At 38.6% G+C, this 16,371-nt stretch overlaps 1 protein-coding gene across 1 annotated transcript; it reads left to right on the top strand.

Moving 5' to 3' along the window:
* Window positions 1–384: 384 nt before the first annotated feature.
* On the top strand, window positions 385–15,141 carry LOC306944761 (carbonic anhydrase 3-like; the record flags this gene model as incomplete). Its single annotated transcript, XM_079533357.1, has 7 exons — window positions 385–430; window positions 883–1,080; window positions 7,839–7,957; window positions 8,789–8,881; window positions 9,799–9,864; window positions 10,864–11,019; window positions 15,022–15,141. The coding sequence occupies 7 exons, from the start codon at window positions 385–387 to the stop codon at window positions 15,139–15,141; spliced, it is 798 nt and encodes a 265-aa protein (XP_079389483.1).
* Between the last annotated feature and the right edge of the window lie 1,230 nt (window positions 15,142–16,371).

The following is a 16,371-nucleotide window of genomic DNA, read 5'->3' as shown; positions in this document are numbered from 1 at the left end:
GGACTGCTCTCTGACAGTTTGGAGCTGCTTCACACACTTTTATACCCTCCTCTCTCTGGGGCAGGCAGCAGCACACCTGGGTGGCATTCCCAGCACAGGGCAGCGATTCCATCCCCGTGCGTCTGAGGACGGCTGAGGAGCGACACCGCCCTTCCCACGCGTCGCCGCGCTGCTCCACGCCGCCATCCCACGCGCCGCACCCAGCGGGGCCAGGGCGGGCGGGGCGAGGGAACGCGGCTCTCCCCGCCCCCGGCGCTCGGGGTCGCGTTGCTCCTCTCTGCGGGGAAGGGCATGAAGTTGGCGGGAGCGTATAAAAAGCCGCCGTGATGCGAAGCCGCCGTCCCTCCGGAGCTGCCGAGGGGCGCCGAGGGGCAGCGCGGCGCCATGATCAACCCCAACTATTACCCGTGGGGCTACGACGGCGACAACGGTGAGAGGGCGCGGGGCCAGGCAGCGTGCAGGGCCGGCACTGACAGCTGACTGCCGCTGGCTTTGTCTCCGGTTGAGTTCGTGTTGTCATGGCGGGGTCAATGGGTGTATCGTATCATGTTTCTGGGCGCTGCTGGACTTTGGTCCATATCCACCTCTGGTTTCCTCTTGAAGTGTTGTCTGGCTCCTAATAAGAAAAAAAGTGCAGTTTGTGATGCAAGTTTGGTTCAGATGAAAATGTACAGTCATAGTCCAGCTACAGTGATCTAAACGCTTGTAACACAGTGCTGCTCTTGTCAGCTCATGACTAACAGCCTGCTGTTAGCAATCCACTTATTAATACTTTTACTGCCATAGCTCAGCAGTGCCAACCTTCCATTCATTGTGAAACAATGTAATTCGTACCGAGCTAGAAGAGGTTTTCATGATGTTTCTCTGATTTTTTTTTTCTAGGACCAGATCAATGGCACAAAAATTACCCTACTGCCAAAGGACGCCATCAGTCCCCCATTGAGATCAATAACAAAGAAGTGCACTATGACCGCTCCTTGCTGCCCTGGTTTGCTAGTTACGATCCTGGTGCAGCGAAGACCATCCTCAATAATGGGAAAACCTGCAGAGTTGTGTTTGATGATTCTTTTGATAGATCAGGTTAGTTTTGTTTTCAGCTTGAGCTGTTGTTGTACATCAGCATATATTTCTCAAATTGGGTGAAAGAGTACTCTGAGTGCTCATGGCTGTCAGAAGGTCCTTGTGTAGAGCCTGCATGTGGCATGCTGAATTCTGTGCCTACAGCGTCCCGCACATCTGACAGGAAAGGTGTGAGACTACTTTTGAAGCCTGTAGGTAAAATCCTACGGAATGAAGAGAGCTGCAGAAAAGCTTGATGCAGGATAAATTAAGGTGAAGCATAAATTTTTGCAATTGCAAAGGCTGGTGCTGGTGTGTTGCTTCCTAGGGGTACAGAGTCCAGGCTTTGCCTGTAGGGACTGAATTCCATACAAGGCTATCTGAGATGCACAGAAGAATATCTGTAATTGTGTATGTGGCTGAAGTCACAATATTTGAAAACTGTAATTGAGTGATTTCTAATAAAGGAAGTAACAGATCAGATGTTGCCACCTAATCACTTTATTTAATCAGTTAAAATGCCCCTTAGCATTTGTGAGATTTTGTCTTAATTAGAAGGCTGAGGAATTCCAGTGCTTCATCTTCAATGTCCAGAATGTTCTGGTGTCCAAAATCCTTAATCTTATTACTCACAGTTACTACAAGATGAAGTGTATGCTGCATATATAATGCATACCTTTTAAGAGTTAGTGGGGCCATGTATTTAGAAGAGTTATATCTGTTCTCTTCAACAGGTGCTAAAAGTATTAGGCTTGTTGGCATAACCACTGAAGTTTCATGTTGATACTGTTGGCTATATTTCAAAGGAAAAAACCTTACATTAAAGAAGTATGGAATTGCTTTAGTACTGAGATAAAAGGAAAAAATCAAATGCATACCTCTGTCTTTATTCTTTTATTGAGGTCAACAGAATTGTGTTATTTATAGCACGAGTTGGTAAGAAAAAAATGTCCATTTTGGTAAAATATTAAAAGTCTGTCTTCTGCAGTGCACAGACTTAAATTTAATTATATTATAAGCTTCATTTACCACTACAGTATAATTAAGATTGACTGCAATAACTAGTAGGAGAAATTTTGCTAATAAGTTTGTTGGTCTTAAATATCTACATGCATTAATTTAAGTTGGTTTTTTAATGACTTGGGTTTCATGAAAACTGAGTATAAAAATGTGTTATGTAAGATGAACTTGTCAATACACTCATAACTCAGGAGTATGAAGTCTTTGATTAACTTTGTAGCAAAATGGGAATATTTACTGTTATTTGTATAAAATATTATTCCTAATGTCAGATAGCAGTACACATCAGTAACGACATGTTGCTGTGGCATATGTGAAGATCTGTGACCATTGCTTACCTTTTCTTTTTTTTTTACTATCTCCATTACGTGCTGGAACAGCATCAGATATATCAGTCATTGCATCTCTTGCATTAACATCAGTTACTTTTACAATTACTCAAGTTGTGCATGGTGGGGAGTGTATAGGTAGAGCAATACATACACTTTGGCTAGAAAGAGCAGAAAGGTTTGGAATGTGCTGATTTTTTTTTTCCAGAAAACTACTCAGTAACTGCTGTGCTCTGATCTCAGAAATAGTGACTCATTGGAAGAAAAGTAGGTGTATTTTTGATGTCTTTGAAGGCAAGAAACATTCAGTGTTTACTGTTACGGCCTTTTTGTTACACCATTATCTGCAGTCTGTAGGTGGTGTTCCTTTTCTAATATAGTGTTAATTGCAGGACGAATTCCACTCTGCATGCTTCTACTGACTTGAACAAGTTTTAAGTTTCTTTTGATATGTATAGTAACCTATTTTCCCAGTGAAATTACCACCTGCTGCATACTATAAGACTATATAATAACAATCATAATGAATGTTTCAATCCCTTGGAACAAAACCATTCTCTATCTACCTATCCATTCATGTATTATTCTATCTATCTAAATTATTTCTGAGTTAGCCAGAAAACAAGGGCTTCTTTTATTTCTGTAACTTTTTTGGTTAGAGCATATTTGTGTCTGTACTTAATCTAGATTTTCATAAGTGGTGGATGAAATAGGTCTATACCCTTTCTTATTGCTAAGTAAATTGCAAATGATCTTTCAGAGTTTTACTTTCATTGTATTTCCTCTGCTAGGAGAAGTTTAAATATGCACCATTTGGACAGTTTTTTAAACTCAAATTATTGGAAAGAATGTTCTGGACCAATGTGTGGTCCAATGTAATTAACATTTTATGTTGCAGAGGCCTTATCACTTTATCTTCGGACCTACTCCTGCAGCTTATGAATATTGGCTTACTTCAGGAATCTGCTTTATAACTGAAGACATTTCATAGAATGGCCTGGGTTGAAAAAGACTGTAATGATCATGTAGTTTCAGCCCCCTTGCTATGTGCAGGGTCACCAACCACCAGACCAGGCTGCCCAGAACCACATCCAGCTTGGCCTTGAATGCCTCCAGGCATTTCTGACAGATACTTGCTTTTGGAGCTGTGTTGTGTCTCTGCTACTTGTCTGTGAAAGTTAATTCACATTATGGACTCAGTTGTCTCTCTTACCATACCTGTGTTGAAGAAGGTCATTGTGCCACCTTTTGGCGGCTGCAAGAAAACCCTGCACCAAAACTCGAGTACTTCGGCAGCCTACCTGTTTAGCAGGTACACACCACTGCCACATTTATTGGCTGGAATGGCAAGTCAGATATTCCTTTAGATCCAACAGTAACTGTTTTGTTTTGAAACAGGACTGTAGTATTATTTCTACTAGCAGAGTCTCTTTGCTTTTAGAATTCCTAAAAATATTAGCACCAGAGGAGCATCCTGAAACCATCTAACTGGAAGGACCATTATCATGATGTTGCATGAGTTCTGCAGCTTCTAACTTTCTTAGCACTAATGACTGCAGCTTTATTTGTCATTTCTATGGACAATGGGTTAGGTCAAATGTTCAATCATTAAATAAACAGTAAAGATGTGTAAGTCTTTTTCTGGAACACAGACCCTGCAGCTGGAGAAAGATAGGTTAAGGCTATGTCAAATGGTGCTTTTGTTATCTCTTTAATGTACTTCATGGAAGTTCACTGGCCAAAGAGGATTCCTGCTTATCCTTTTAATGAGTTTCGGATGGTTGGCATTTAAGGGCTTGGTGTACCACTGTGCAGGCACACTTTTTATAAGGCTGCCTGGATGCTTTTTGCAGAATCTCTTGCTTTCTTATCAAAGGCAGACTGTTACTGTAAGTAGAGCTTGTTGCTTATCTTTCTTTAGCATGACTAGCTCTTGTGGACACCATTTCTAAGAGTACCACCTTGTAGGAAATCTCATTTATCTCTGTTAAAATAATATTTTGTTATCAACTTCTGATGGATAAACATATTTGTTGACTTTTTCTACAAAAAGGACAAAAGCCAGTAACTTTAACTGGCAAGCGTTTCCATGCATGCTGTAGATTTGGTTAAATCCTGGGTGCTGAAGTGATACTAGAACAAGTCAGTAGATGTTACAGAAATAGCACGGCTTAATTCCAATGCTTGTGTGCCCCAGTAGCTATGCTGCATACCACTGGATGGTATACTGCATACCGCTAAAGGCTGCAAAGATAAATTCTTCCTTTGGTGCTTAGCACTTTTATCATTTGTAGTGTTTTCATGAAGTTATTGAGTGTTAATGAGCAGTGCAGAGCTTGGGTTCAGGGGATTTAGTAATCGAGTTTCTGTTGGCTTTGGACTTCTACATTACTGTTGAAGCTATAAATGCTTGAACTGCTAAGGGCCTTCTGAGGCTACGGCCTTCAATTGTCTTGCAGTAATGCCTTACTAATTTCATTTCGCTGTGGAATCCACTTTATGGATTTGGCAGCATGTGAGAATGGTGAACCTTGTAAGAGCAGTTAGTTCTTGCCCTGTTTATAAACACAACTGGCTTCATGAGTCTGTTCAAGGAAGATTTGGATTTTGTGTTGAGGGACACGGTTTAGTGAGTACTATTGGTGATAGGTGGATGGTTAGACTGGGTGATCTTGAAGGTCTTTTCCAACCTTGATGATTCTGTGATTCTGTGATTCCGTTTGGTGCAGAATCAAATGTTTTTCCACTTCCATAGGGTGTCTTCACCTCCACCAAGAAAGGTGTTTGTGTAGGCATAATTTGGTCTAGGCTGCATCCTCCTGTGCTTTCTCTGGGGCAAGTACCTGCACAGCTGACCACACTAGGAATGAGAAGAGATGTTTAGCCCATTGTCTTATGCTGCTCATGAGGAACAGAGTAGAAAGCAAGATTTTTTTTTTTTTTTCTGGATCTGATCTCATACTCTTTTCCAAACTGGTATATTGTATGAGTTTATTAGCATTTTCCAAAAATAAAATCCCAGGAGAATGGAGATACCTTTAGAATTTATGTTCCAAGCCGTGTTTTAACCAAAATGAAGATTCCTTTCATTAACTTGGAGCTGTACAGACATTGCTTTGGACTGTTTTGTTCCAGATATTAGAAAACTTAGTTCTTGCAACTATTATATTTTACACTTCTTAAAGCATAGAAGACTCATTTACTGTGGTAATTTCTATTTAAATTATCATTCCATATATTTCCTTTTTATATACTGCGCACTTGTAGAATCATTAAGGTTGAAAAAGATCTACAAGATCATCTGGTTAACTGTCAATGCACTCCCACCATGACCACTAATCATGTCTCTCTGTGTCACATCCACATGTATCTTGAGCACCTCCAGGGATGGTGACTCCACCACCTCCCTGGGCATCCTGTTCCAGTGCATTACCACTCTTTCTGAGAATAAATTTTCCCTAGTATCCAACCTGAATCTCCCTTGGCACAAGCACAACTAGAAGCCACTACCTCTTGTTCTATTGCTGTTATTGCTGGGAGAAGAGTTCGACCCCCATCTCCCCACAACCTCCTTTCATATCATTGTAGAGAGCAATAAGGTTTCCCCTGAGCTTTCTCTTCTCCACACTAAGCAACAGCTGTTCCCTCACCCATTCCCCTGTAAGACTTGTGCTCCAGACCCTTCATATCTTTATTGCTCTTCTCTAGACATGCTCCAGGGCCTCAATGTCATTCTTGTAGTGATCAAAACTGAACACAGTACTCAAGGTGTGGCCTCACTAGTGCTGAGTACAGAGGGAGAATCACTTTCCTGCTCCTGCTGTCTACACTATTTCTGATACAAACCAGAATGCCACTGGCCTTCTTGGCCAATTCACTTGCAATGAAACAGAAAAAAAAACAAAACACCTTTTTGTTTGTGGAGAAATGTTGATTTATAGCTATCACCACCTTTGCATCATTCTGTCTGCTCAAAATGTCCTAAGTAAAAATCAGTCTATTTATAGAGGAGTGAAGCAGCAGTGTGTTGACATGAGGTAACAGAGCTTCACACAACACCCGATCAAAAATGTCTGCTGATGGCCCATCTGCATGAATAATGGCACATTTTGGTCTTAAACTGGATTATTTGGTCTTACAGATCTATTTTAATGGAGGATTGATGGCCTTATTAGCTACTACTGTTACTGTATCTGTATCAGCATTAGTCATGGGACTGCATGTCTGTGGAACAAGTAAAAGGCATTTGTGGAGAGTATCAGCGTGCTCTTAATACTCAGTAAAAAGCATTCTTTATGTTCTTAGTCCTTTATTTCTTGTGGTGACCATCGATTTTATTCCTTATCTTTCCAGACTTAAGGATATTTTTCGTTAACCTATAAAAGCCACTTCCTGAGAACTGCTGAATGGAATGCTTATTAATTTCTCTCCAAATAATACAAATGAGAATTGAATATTAATTAATATTTGATGAATGTTGAGAAGTTCTTCCCTATTTAGTGTGAGTTATTTTCAAACCGTCTGCTTCCATTGCTGTGTAAATGTTGAGATTATTTGGAATGACTGTTGCTTGTCACAGGCTGAATTTTTTTTTTTAGGACAATAGCTTGCATTCTCAGTGACTGCTTTTCTGGCTCGTTTGCTGCTACCATAGCCAGGAGAAGTGGCCATTATAGCAGAAGCTGCATCAATGTTTTCTTAGCTTTTTAAACAAATTAGTCATTGTCTGCAGTATCAGGCGCAGTCTGTAGAGTTTCTGGATATTTCTGTGTGCTTTGACATAGGTAAATATTAGACGGAATTTAGAAGGAAATTAAGACACCTAAACTTAGGTGTCCTGTGTGGGCTTTTAAATGTAGGTGAGCTACATATCTAAAATCACTCTTTTTCACTGGAGGTGGAGTCACTCTGAATCAATAGAGTCTAGAGAGCAATTCAGGTCACCATCTGCTGAGTGTCCGATTAAAGCAAGCAGAATTACTTTAGCAGCTCAATTATTCTGAGTAGGAGCTTAATTCAGTTACCTAAACAATAGGTATCTTGTGCTGTTTTTGATGACATAATGTGTATCACTTTGCTCCAGGTGCTGCTCTAGAAGTGTACATTTCTCCTACAGATCTTGTATCATATCTGCCAGCCCTGTGCAGACACCTTCAGCATATCCCAGCTGCTCATGTTTATGCAGCAGAATTAAAAAAGTAATCTCAATTGACTATAATGAAAGCCTAGACACTTGCTGACTGCAAGTGCTTGTGGCTGAAAATGTTTGCCTGAAGTGCTCTTGCAAATTTCCGAAATGTAGATGGTACTCTGGGAATGCAGGACTTCTGTACAGTAATTGTATGTAAATATTTTTAAAAAGCTATATATTTCTTGAAAGTAAGCTGAAATATATCTGAATCTAATGCTGATGCAGATTGTCAATTGCAGTGTTGAGAGGTGGGCCACTTCAGGGGGTCTACCGGCTGCGTCAGCTTCACTTTCATTGGGGTTCATCTGATGACCATGGCTCTGAGCATGTTGTGAATGGAGTGAGATATGCAGGAGAGGTAAGTGTCACCACTTCTTACTTTAAAATAAGGTATAAAGTAATATTTGTCATTATCTTGGGGGAGAGTGAGGAGGGAGGCAAGAATTAAGATTTGTCTGCTTTTTGAGCAGGTCTAACTTTATTTATCTGTGACATTTTCTTCATCCATGGATTTTTATAATTGTGAGTTAAGCTAAAGTAATTCCTTCATTCACAACGCAAGAAAAGAAAAATATTGTGTCAAACAAAAGTTCCCATGTTTTCAAGCCATTGTGGCTTGAAACATAGGACATTAAGATTGAATTACTGAGAAGCAATGCAAACTTAGTAAAACACCATTCTGAAAGAGTAGTGTCTTCATGAAAGCAAAGAATTGTGGCCACAGAAATAAGAATATATGCTACTTTGATTTTCTGCCTTGAGGATGGTAAGAGAAGATAAGAACTGTAGATCAATCATATACATAGCATATATTCTTATGAATTCTTTGCTAAAATTGCTGTAATTTGTAAAAAATTGTGATGAATCACATAGGTAGATCATTTCTGATATACATGTGTAATCTGCCTGCCTACTCAAATGTGTTTCTCTTCTTTAGCTTCAAGATGAGACTTCTGTTCTTCTTTGCTGTTTATATACTGAGGTGTTTGTAGATTATTTTTAATAAAAATAATATTCTGAATGATAATGTGATTGGTATAATTCATGTTTCAATTGTCTGATTTTTTGGAGGCCTACTCCTCATTCTTTGTGGCCCCAAAATTTCTCACATACATGAAGAACTCTAAATGTAACCTCTGGTGGCTTACAACTCACTAATGGATCTGTTTTTATATCTCTTTGTTTCCAGCTACACTTATTACACTGGAATCCAAAATACAGTAATTACCTTGATGCTGTGAGAAGAACAGATGGTATAGCTGTTTTGGCCATTTTTTTGCAAGTAAGTAGAAGCTCTTGTTCCTCTTTTGTACTGCTACTGTAGAGTTTTCTATTCTTGCAGTGTTAAAAAAACAAAACCTTCTGAATATATTTTCTAGAGTTCATATCACACTGAAGGGCTTGACTTTCAGTAGTGCATGCTTTTCAAGTTACAGAGTATGAGTCATGTTATTTCAAATGGTGTCTAGTACTTTGTCCCAGCAGCTATAGTGTCACTAAGTGGCTGGTGGAAGCTGTAAATCCAGATGTATTTTCCCCTGCTTTGGGGACACAGTGTCAGTAGTGGCCCTTGGACCTACAGCAGTCAGCTGCTTGTTGTGCTAGTCATAGGCTGATTTCAAGGACAGGTATTGCTTCTCGGCTATTTGTGAACTTTTTCCTAGGCAAAACTAACTCATAGACTATACATGTAACTCATCCTTAAAAAAGAAATTATTTTGAAGGCATGAAGTCCTAGCTTGAAACACAGGCCTTTTCTATATCTTGTTTAATTAATGTATGTTGGAGTTAAAACAGATCAGCATCTTTCTGAGATCAGCAGTTGTCAACAGTGGATATGATCATGTCTCAATTTTAAACTAGAGTGAAACTCTTCCTAAGTCTGTACTTGAATCTGAAGAGTTCTTTGCCTTTCTTAGGCTAAAATACAATGTCAAGAGGAATTACTGCATTGCAAAATTATCTGCAATGCTGAGCTTCTATACTGATGTCATTTCCTCATTTGAATCACAATACCCATTGGGGTACAGACAGAAGGTACAGACAGAAGATGTATCTTATCTGGTAGGAGTTATAGCTTTGGTCGATGCATTATAATTTAATAGTTGATTTGTGTTTGGATGCACATGTAAAGAATATCAAAAAGAAGAGAAATGATAAGCAGAACTCTTTGGATAGCTCATTGTTTCTTCTTTACAGGTAGGGAAAACACCCAAACCAGAGATGAAAAGAATTCTTGAAGAAATAAATGCTATCAAAACAAAGGTAACAATGTTGTACTGTTTTAATAAGAAGATTGCTGGGAATTCTCAGGATAAAAAAACATCAGGAAGCACGACTTTGTAGTTTTCAGATTGAACTTTGCAACATTGCCAGGGTATACTTGTGAATAAAATCAAGGGTAACTTTCCTTAGCAAGAAAAGTTGTTTTTTTCCTGCTCTCATAAGAGCCTTTATTGGCTTTAGTGGGCCTTACAACACTTTGTGTAAATGAGAATCATTCAACCAAGATTCACTCTCCTGAAAACTAGACATGCAATCTTAATCCTGAAGTAGATGGCCAGGAAGAAAGGGCACCTTTGGAAAATACTTCACTCTGCCTTGAGATAGTCTGCTTAATGGTTCTCTAATGGTGCCACTAACTAAACATCTGTGTCTCAGAAAACTTCATGTGATTAGAATCTCACCATTAGTATACATTTGCTAGGCTGTTTTCTTTGTTATCAACACAAATATCAAAAATCTAAAATACATCTTACTTCATTGTATAGTGACCTAACCCAATTCATAACATAGGCAGAATTGCCATGAGAAAGCAGGCCAGAAAGAAGAGTATTTCTGCACAGAAAGGAGTGAAACACTTTGGTACGGAATGCTGCTTTACATGAATTAGGTCAAGTTTAAAAAGTAGTACCATGGAGTTGTGTCATTCTCCATCTGTGAGGGTTATTCAGTCCAGTTGCCTTTGCACTGTATCAGTATTCGAAATGTCTGGACATGGACAAAGGGACGAAGTTTAGTGATGGATCTTGGTAGGTCAAGTTAATGGTTGGACTTGATGATGAAGGTGTTCTCTAGCCTAGGCAACTCTATGATTCCGTGATAGTGTTGTTTATATGTGTGCTTTTTTCAGACCATGTATGTGTTTTTAATGTACAAGAGTCATGCTGTTTTTTAAAATGCCGGGCTTGAATCTTTACCTAATCTTGACTAGAGCTGTTGAATTTTTTTTTGTGTATTGTTTTTTGTTGTTGTTCTTTAAAGGGGAAAGAAGCTCCTTTTCCAAACTTTGATCCTTCAATTCTTTTCCCTAAATCTCATGACTACTGGACATACCACGGTTCTTTCACTACTCCACCTTGTGAAGAGTGCATCACTTGGATTGTTCTTCGAGAGCCTATCATAGTCAGCTCAGACCAGGTAAACATCCAGCAAATAATACTTTACTCACTTCATTTTGGTTGCATGCTGTAAGCTGATCTGATTCTTTTGGCAGTGAATCTGCTTACTGGATGTGAGAAGTTTCGTGATTAAAAGGACAGTAAAGAATCGAATGCCTTTGAAACTATGTAGGTCACTCTGAAAGTAATGCCTCCTATTTATTTCCATGGAAACCACAAGAGATACAAAGAACACAATAGCAGTATTAGATAGAATAAATTTTATCTACAAAACAGTATTTTTCAACATAGTCACCACCATTAACTATGTATTTTTGCCAGCGATGAACAAGAGCCTTCATACTGTGCTTAAATGCTTAATGCAGATAAGAATCTGCATTAGCAGAGGTGACCCACTGTTTCCACTGCTGAAACACACCACCCACGATCTCACTGTGCTCACACCCACAGCTTGATCTTCATAAACTTCAGCAAATGTCCGTGAAGGTCAGTGAGTGCCAATTTTTCCACATGGAGGATCTCAGTGACACACTTTTGCTTCATACGCACTTCCATGTCAGACGCCATTTTGTCAGATTGCCCCTCTGCTGCAATTTGTCACTTGCCAACAGAATGTTATGGAATACTGACAGAAAGTTCAGCCTCTACTATCATATCGCCAATATCCGCCTCTGGCATCATGAGCCAAGATAATAAAACAAAACTGGTTGTTTCAATGTCCCCATCTGAAAAGGGGCTTAAATGAGCTGTTATCAGCATGCTTTATAAATCTGGAAAGTTGTAACACAATGGAGATGTTAAGAGTTAATAATAGTTGGAGGCAGGATTGATAGCAAGCAGTAATTACTATAGTAATTACTGTAGAATGTAAATACTACAGAAAGTTATTGCTCCCATAGACAAAAGACCTTCTGTGACATCAGCTGAAGAAAAGAGGCTGTCCTCTTTTTGTTTCCCTGTCTGTGTCCTCCTGGTATTAACTCTTGTTAATAGTAAAGGAAAGAGCTGGACGTGGTTTGCACCTTTTATTTCACACTGAGCTCTAAACCCCGCTTTTCCCAAGACCCAATATTGGAAAGCTCTAGCCATTAGCCTGTGTTCTGTGACCATTTAAATCAGAACAATGAAACATTTAGCTAAAGATGGTTGTTGGCTTTACACCAACAGTTGTGTTTGTGTTAATGCTCATTCCCCCTCATTCTCGTTTATATACATTTGAATGCCCTTTTTCATCACCCAGTGATTGTACTAATTTTTTAAATCTGAGATTATTCCTCTAATTAGCAGGTATGATAGCACAAATTTTAAGATTTAAGATTTTTTTAATATTTCAGCACAGTGAGAAGTTGAACATTAATCAAGTGACAGATGTTATGTAGATATTATATGTGGACACAACTTTTCATCTTAGATCATCAGATGATAAGGAATTTCACTGTATTGATTGATGGGCATATATCACAAAAAATCTATTTGCTTCTATGTATTTATCTGGCTTTTTATCTTTCAAAGAATAGAATTCAGGTGTGGTGTGAACCTTAGCTGGCAAGAGGTGAAACATAGTAATGTACTCATATAACTTACAGTGTAATTTTCACAGCTTATTTATTTGATCCATCTTCTGTTTCTCTGCCCATCCGAAAACTAAAATACACAGAATATTTCTAAGCTGGTGCTTGTGTGAAAAATACAGATATGCTTTGACTGGTTACTAACAAATCTGCTTAGAGATTTATATCATAGATGACAAACTACAAATTTTGTTGGGGAAGAGGTAGTCATTGCTGAGCATCTCTAATTTAAAATGAGTTTTGCAAGGGATGGCTAATCATATCATTGATCCAGCTCTCTGAGAAGACGTTTGGATCACTGATCTGTTTGAACTGTAGTCTTTTTCCAAGCTTATCTGAAGTTAGTGAGTCTTGGGAGATATACAGGCAGATATGGAACTAGTCCTACTGCGGGGAAAAAAAAAAGAGCATTTAAGATAAAAAGAAAGTTTCTACACAGAGATGGGACATTGGCTTTTTCCTGAGATAACTTTTTACAGGCAGAATTATCAGTGTGTATGTGGTGCCATATGCAAGTACAATAGACTCTTCTTACTCCAGTGTCTGCAGTCCATATGATGCATTAATAAAAAAACCAGTCACGTTACCAATTACTTCTAATCCTGGAAAGTGTGCTGTCATTGCAGTATTTATTTATTTAGTATTTATTTTAAGTGCATGTGCATCACTTGGATGTTTTTGCAGCTAGCTGGTAGTAGCATATTAGCCACAAGGATAAATACAGTCACTGAGAAACAGTACTCTGCAGGAAAAATCAGTTCATCGGAAACTTCTATGATAGATGTAGTGTGGGCAGCCTGGATGTTCAGGTTAACTTTCTTTAAAGGGTAGGATTTAACTTTGGAATTCCTCTATCCAATTGCAGACTCATTTTTTCACCCTTATGTAGCTGGAAGTATCAAGGCCACGTTGGGTGGGGGACAGCTTGATCAAATGGATGATGACCCTGCCCATGGCAGAGGATTGGAGCTAGCTTGGATATGCTATTTTTTTTGCTCAGTAGGTAGATCTTTTTCCCATCTTCCAAAACATAATAAAAACCACCAGTATCTTCTCTAGCAGTACTTTTTCAGTATTAGCAGAAGTGATGAACTATTTTCATATCCTACTGTTCCCATACAAATTACTTTTCATTTGAAATAGGAAACTTAGTTTCAGATGCATAATCCATCTGATGTATATTGAGTGTAAATGTGATTCTGTCATTGCTCATGCTTTTTCTAAGCTGTACAGTGAGGCAGTGAGGGACAACACTGAGATCCGTGAGCTGGCCCAGCCCATAAGCTAGAATGAATAGAGATGTGGTGAATGTGGATTAACAGCCCAGACAGAAGTTCTGCTTCTATTAGACTTGAACTCTGTGCTATATAATGTAGATACATCAGCATTCTGAAGCTAGTTGTGAGGAAATTTAACTTCTGATATGCGTGGGGATAAGTTTTCAGGTGTGCACAAGGAGAAATGTATGCATCCTCTTCACAGTAAGCCAGGGAAAGGGAAATGTCAAGTGTGTGAATCACAGCTGATATGCTGTCTAATGTCATACATGGCAGTGGCAACAAATGAACAGAATGTATCTGTGAGTGGGTGTATGGTTTTGAAAATCAGAGAGCAGTAGAGGAAGAGAATTATATGGGTTCGAATAATATGGGCAGAATTGTTATGGCATCTCTCAAAAAGAATACAGCTTGATTTAAAAAAAAAAAAAAAAAGACCAGAAAGCTGCAGACCCTGTTTACAGTCCATCTGAAATCTTGACCAGGTCATTATCCAGGTTTAACTACTAATGTATTTGTCTCAGCACCAAGATATATTCTCTGCTACAGACCCACCGCAGAAGTGATCAATTAGTTTATCATTTAGTCTTAACACCCTTTAACACCTTTCAATTCTAGTTGCTGGTTGCTGGTAAACAGTCAGACATTAAGGTGGGGTTAAAGTAGAAGTTTATTAGGACATAGGCTAATAGTAGAAGTTTGTTAGGCTGTTCTAGTCGCATATTCATAGAATCATAGAATGGCCTGGGTTGAAAAGGACCACAATGATCATGTAGTTTCAACCCCCCTGCTATGTGCAGGGTCACCAACCACCAGACCAGGCTGCCCAGAGCCATTTCTGAGAATATTCTGAGCCATATTCTGAGGACTTCCTACTGTTTCCATAGCTGTTGTCAGTTCTGTAGATAATGCATACGTGATGGTACTTAATTTCTCACAATGCAGTTCACATATGACCTGATTTTTGTCTCTTCATTATTTCTAAGAATATTACTGTACAAAAACAAGGTGAGTACAGTTATTGTGGTGACAGGGTGAAGAACGTCCTCAAAATTTGAAGGAGGCTTTATCTCCTGCTTCTGGATCTGGATGACCTCTTTCTTTAACTACAGGGCTTATGGATTCTATCCCAAGAGATTTCCATGACCACACTTTGATTTTGCTTTCCTGCAGATGGCGAAGCTCCGTAGCTTATCAAAGAATGCTGAGAACGAACCTAATCTCCCCCTGGTTGATAACTGGCGCCCAACTCAGCCTCGGTATTTCAGGATGGTGAGCGCATCATTCCTTTAGGACCTGGCTCAGGTTTGTTGCCCTTCAGTGAGGTGATCTCTAGAACTAGGAAGTGGTCTTGCTTCGGATCCTCTTGTATTTATACAGAACTCCAGCTGTAGGTTTGGAGGCTGAAACTTTGAGATGGGAATTTCACTTTCAGAGGATAAAATTTACATTTGAAAATCCTACTACTAAAATGGAAATAAAAAATCTGTTTGGCTCTTTGTAACTGCTTTAGCATTAGCTTTTCTTATTAGTATGAAGGAAGAAAGAAGACGTTACTAATGAATATAAAAGAATTTCTTATTGCCTGTGTCTCTTGGTGCTTGCCTTATTACAAATTAAAGAGATTGCAGTTAAGAGAAGTAATTGTTTTCAAAATAAAACCATATTTTTTGGAAATTGTTTTCAAACTAAGCGTGTTCTACTCTGAACTGCACCAGTTATGCACATTAATAAAAGAGAGCACTGTTGATATTTGATATTCATATAAAATAGGTAAGGATAGCAAACTGCTTCATTACCACTGATTTCGAAGTCAGCTTTTAACTTGATAAAACAAAGGACAGGTGTAAACAAAGGTCTATTCTGAAAACTGCGTTCACTAAATCATACTTAGATAAAACTATGGAATTGAGGAAGAGCTATTTCTATTTGTGTCAAAACTGGTTGTCCATATTAAAACACTAATTTGTTTTTCAATGTTGTAGCAATCAAAGTGACATGGATTTTGAGAACTTCATCTTAGTATCCTAAGTATATGTATTTTCTCCATGTATGCTGATAGCTTTTCTCTGTTAGTAGATTGTTAAGACAGAAAAAGTTCTCAATTTTTAGTGCTTTTTTGAGGCATATTTTTTGTTCATGTGCAAATATAATTGGTTCTGCTATTAATGAGATTTGTGCATAAATATCTGAATCCACAGTTTGACTCTTCTGATCAAAAGGCAGTAGATCAAGGTGTTCTTTCTCTTTTGTTTTGGCATCAAGAACAATGGAGCAGAACTGTAAGCCAATAGTTGAAATAACAGTATCTCTGCATTTAAAAATCCAGTGTTAATAAATACATGTACTTATGGATTTTGGTTTTGCATGTTTTTTTTTTTTTTTCCAGTTTTGGGAGCATGAAAAAAGAACAAAACTTTCAAGAAAGACTTTTCAATGTCCTCTGTAATACATCCTCATGAAAATTGATGATGGATGGATTTTCAGATTTTACTTGAACTTCCAGAATACTGAAAATATTTT

The sequence above is a fragment of the Tetrao urogallus genome (assembly GCF_951394365.1).
Source record: "Tetrao urogallus genome assembly, chromosome: 3".
Taxonomy (NCBI): Eukaryota; Metazoa; Chordata; class Aves; order Galliformes; family Phasianidae; genus Tetrao; species Tetrao urogallus.
The sequence above is the reverse complement of the archived record's forward strand: the minus strand, read 5'-3'. Positions and strand labels throughout refer to the sequence as shown.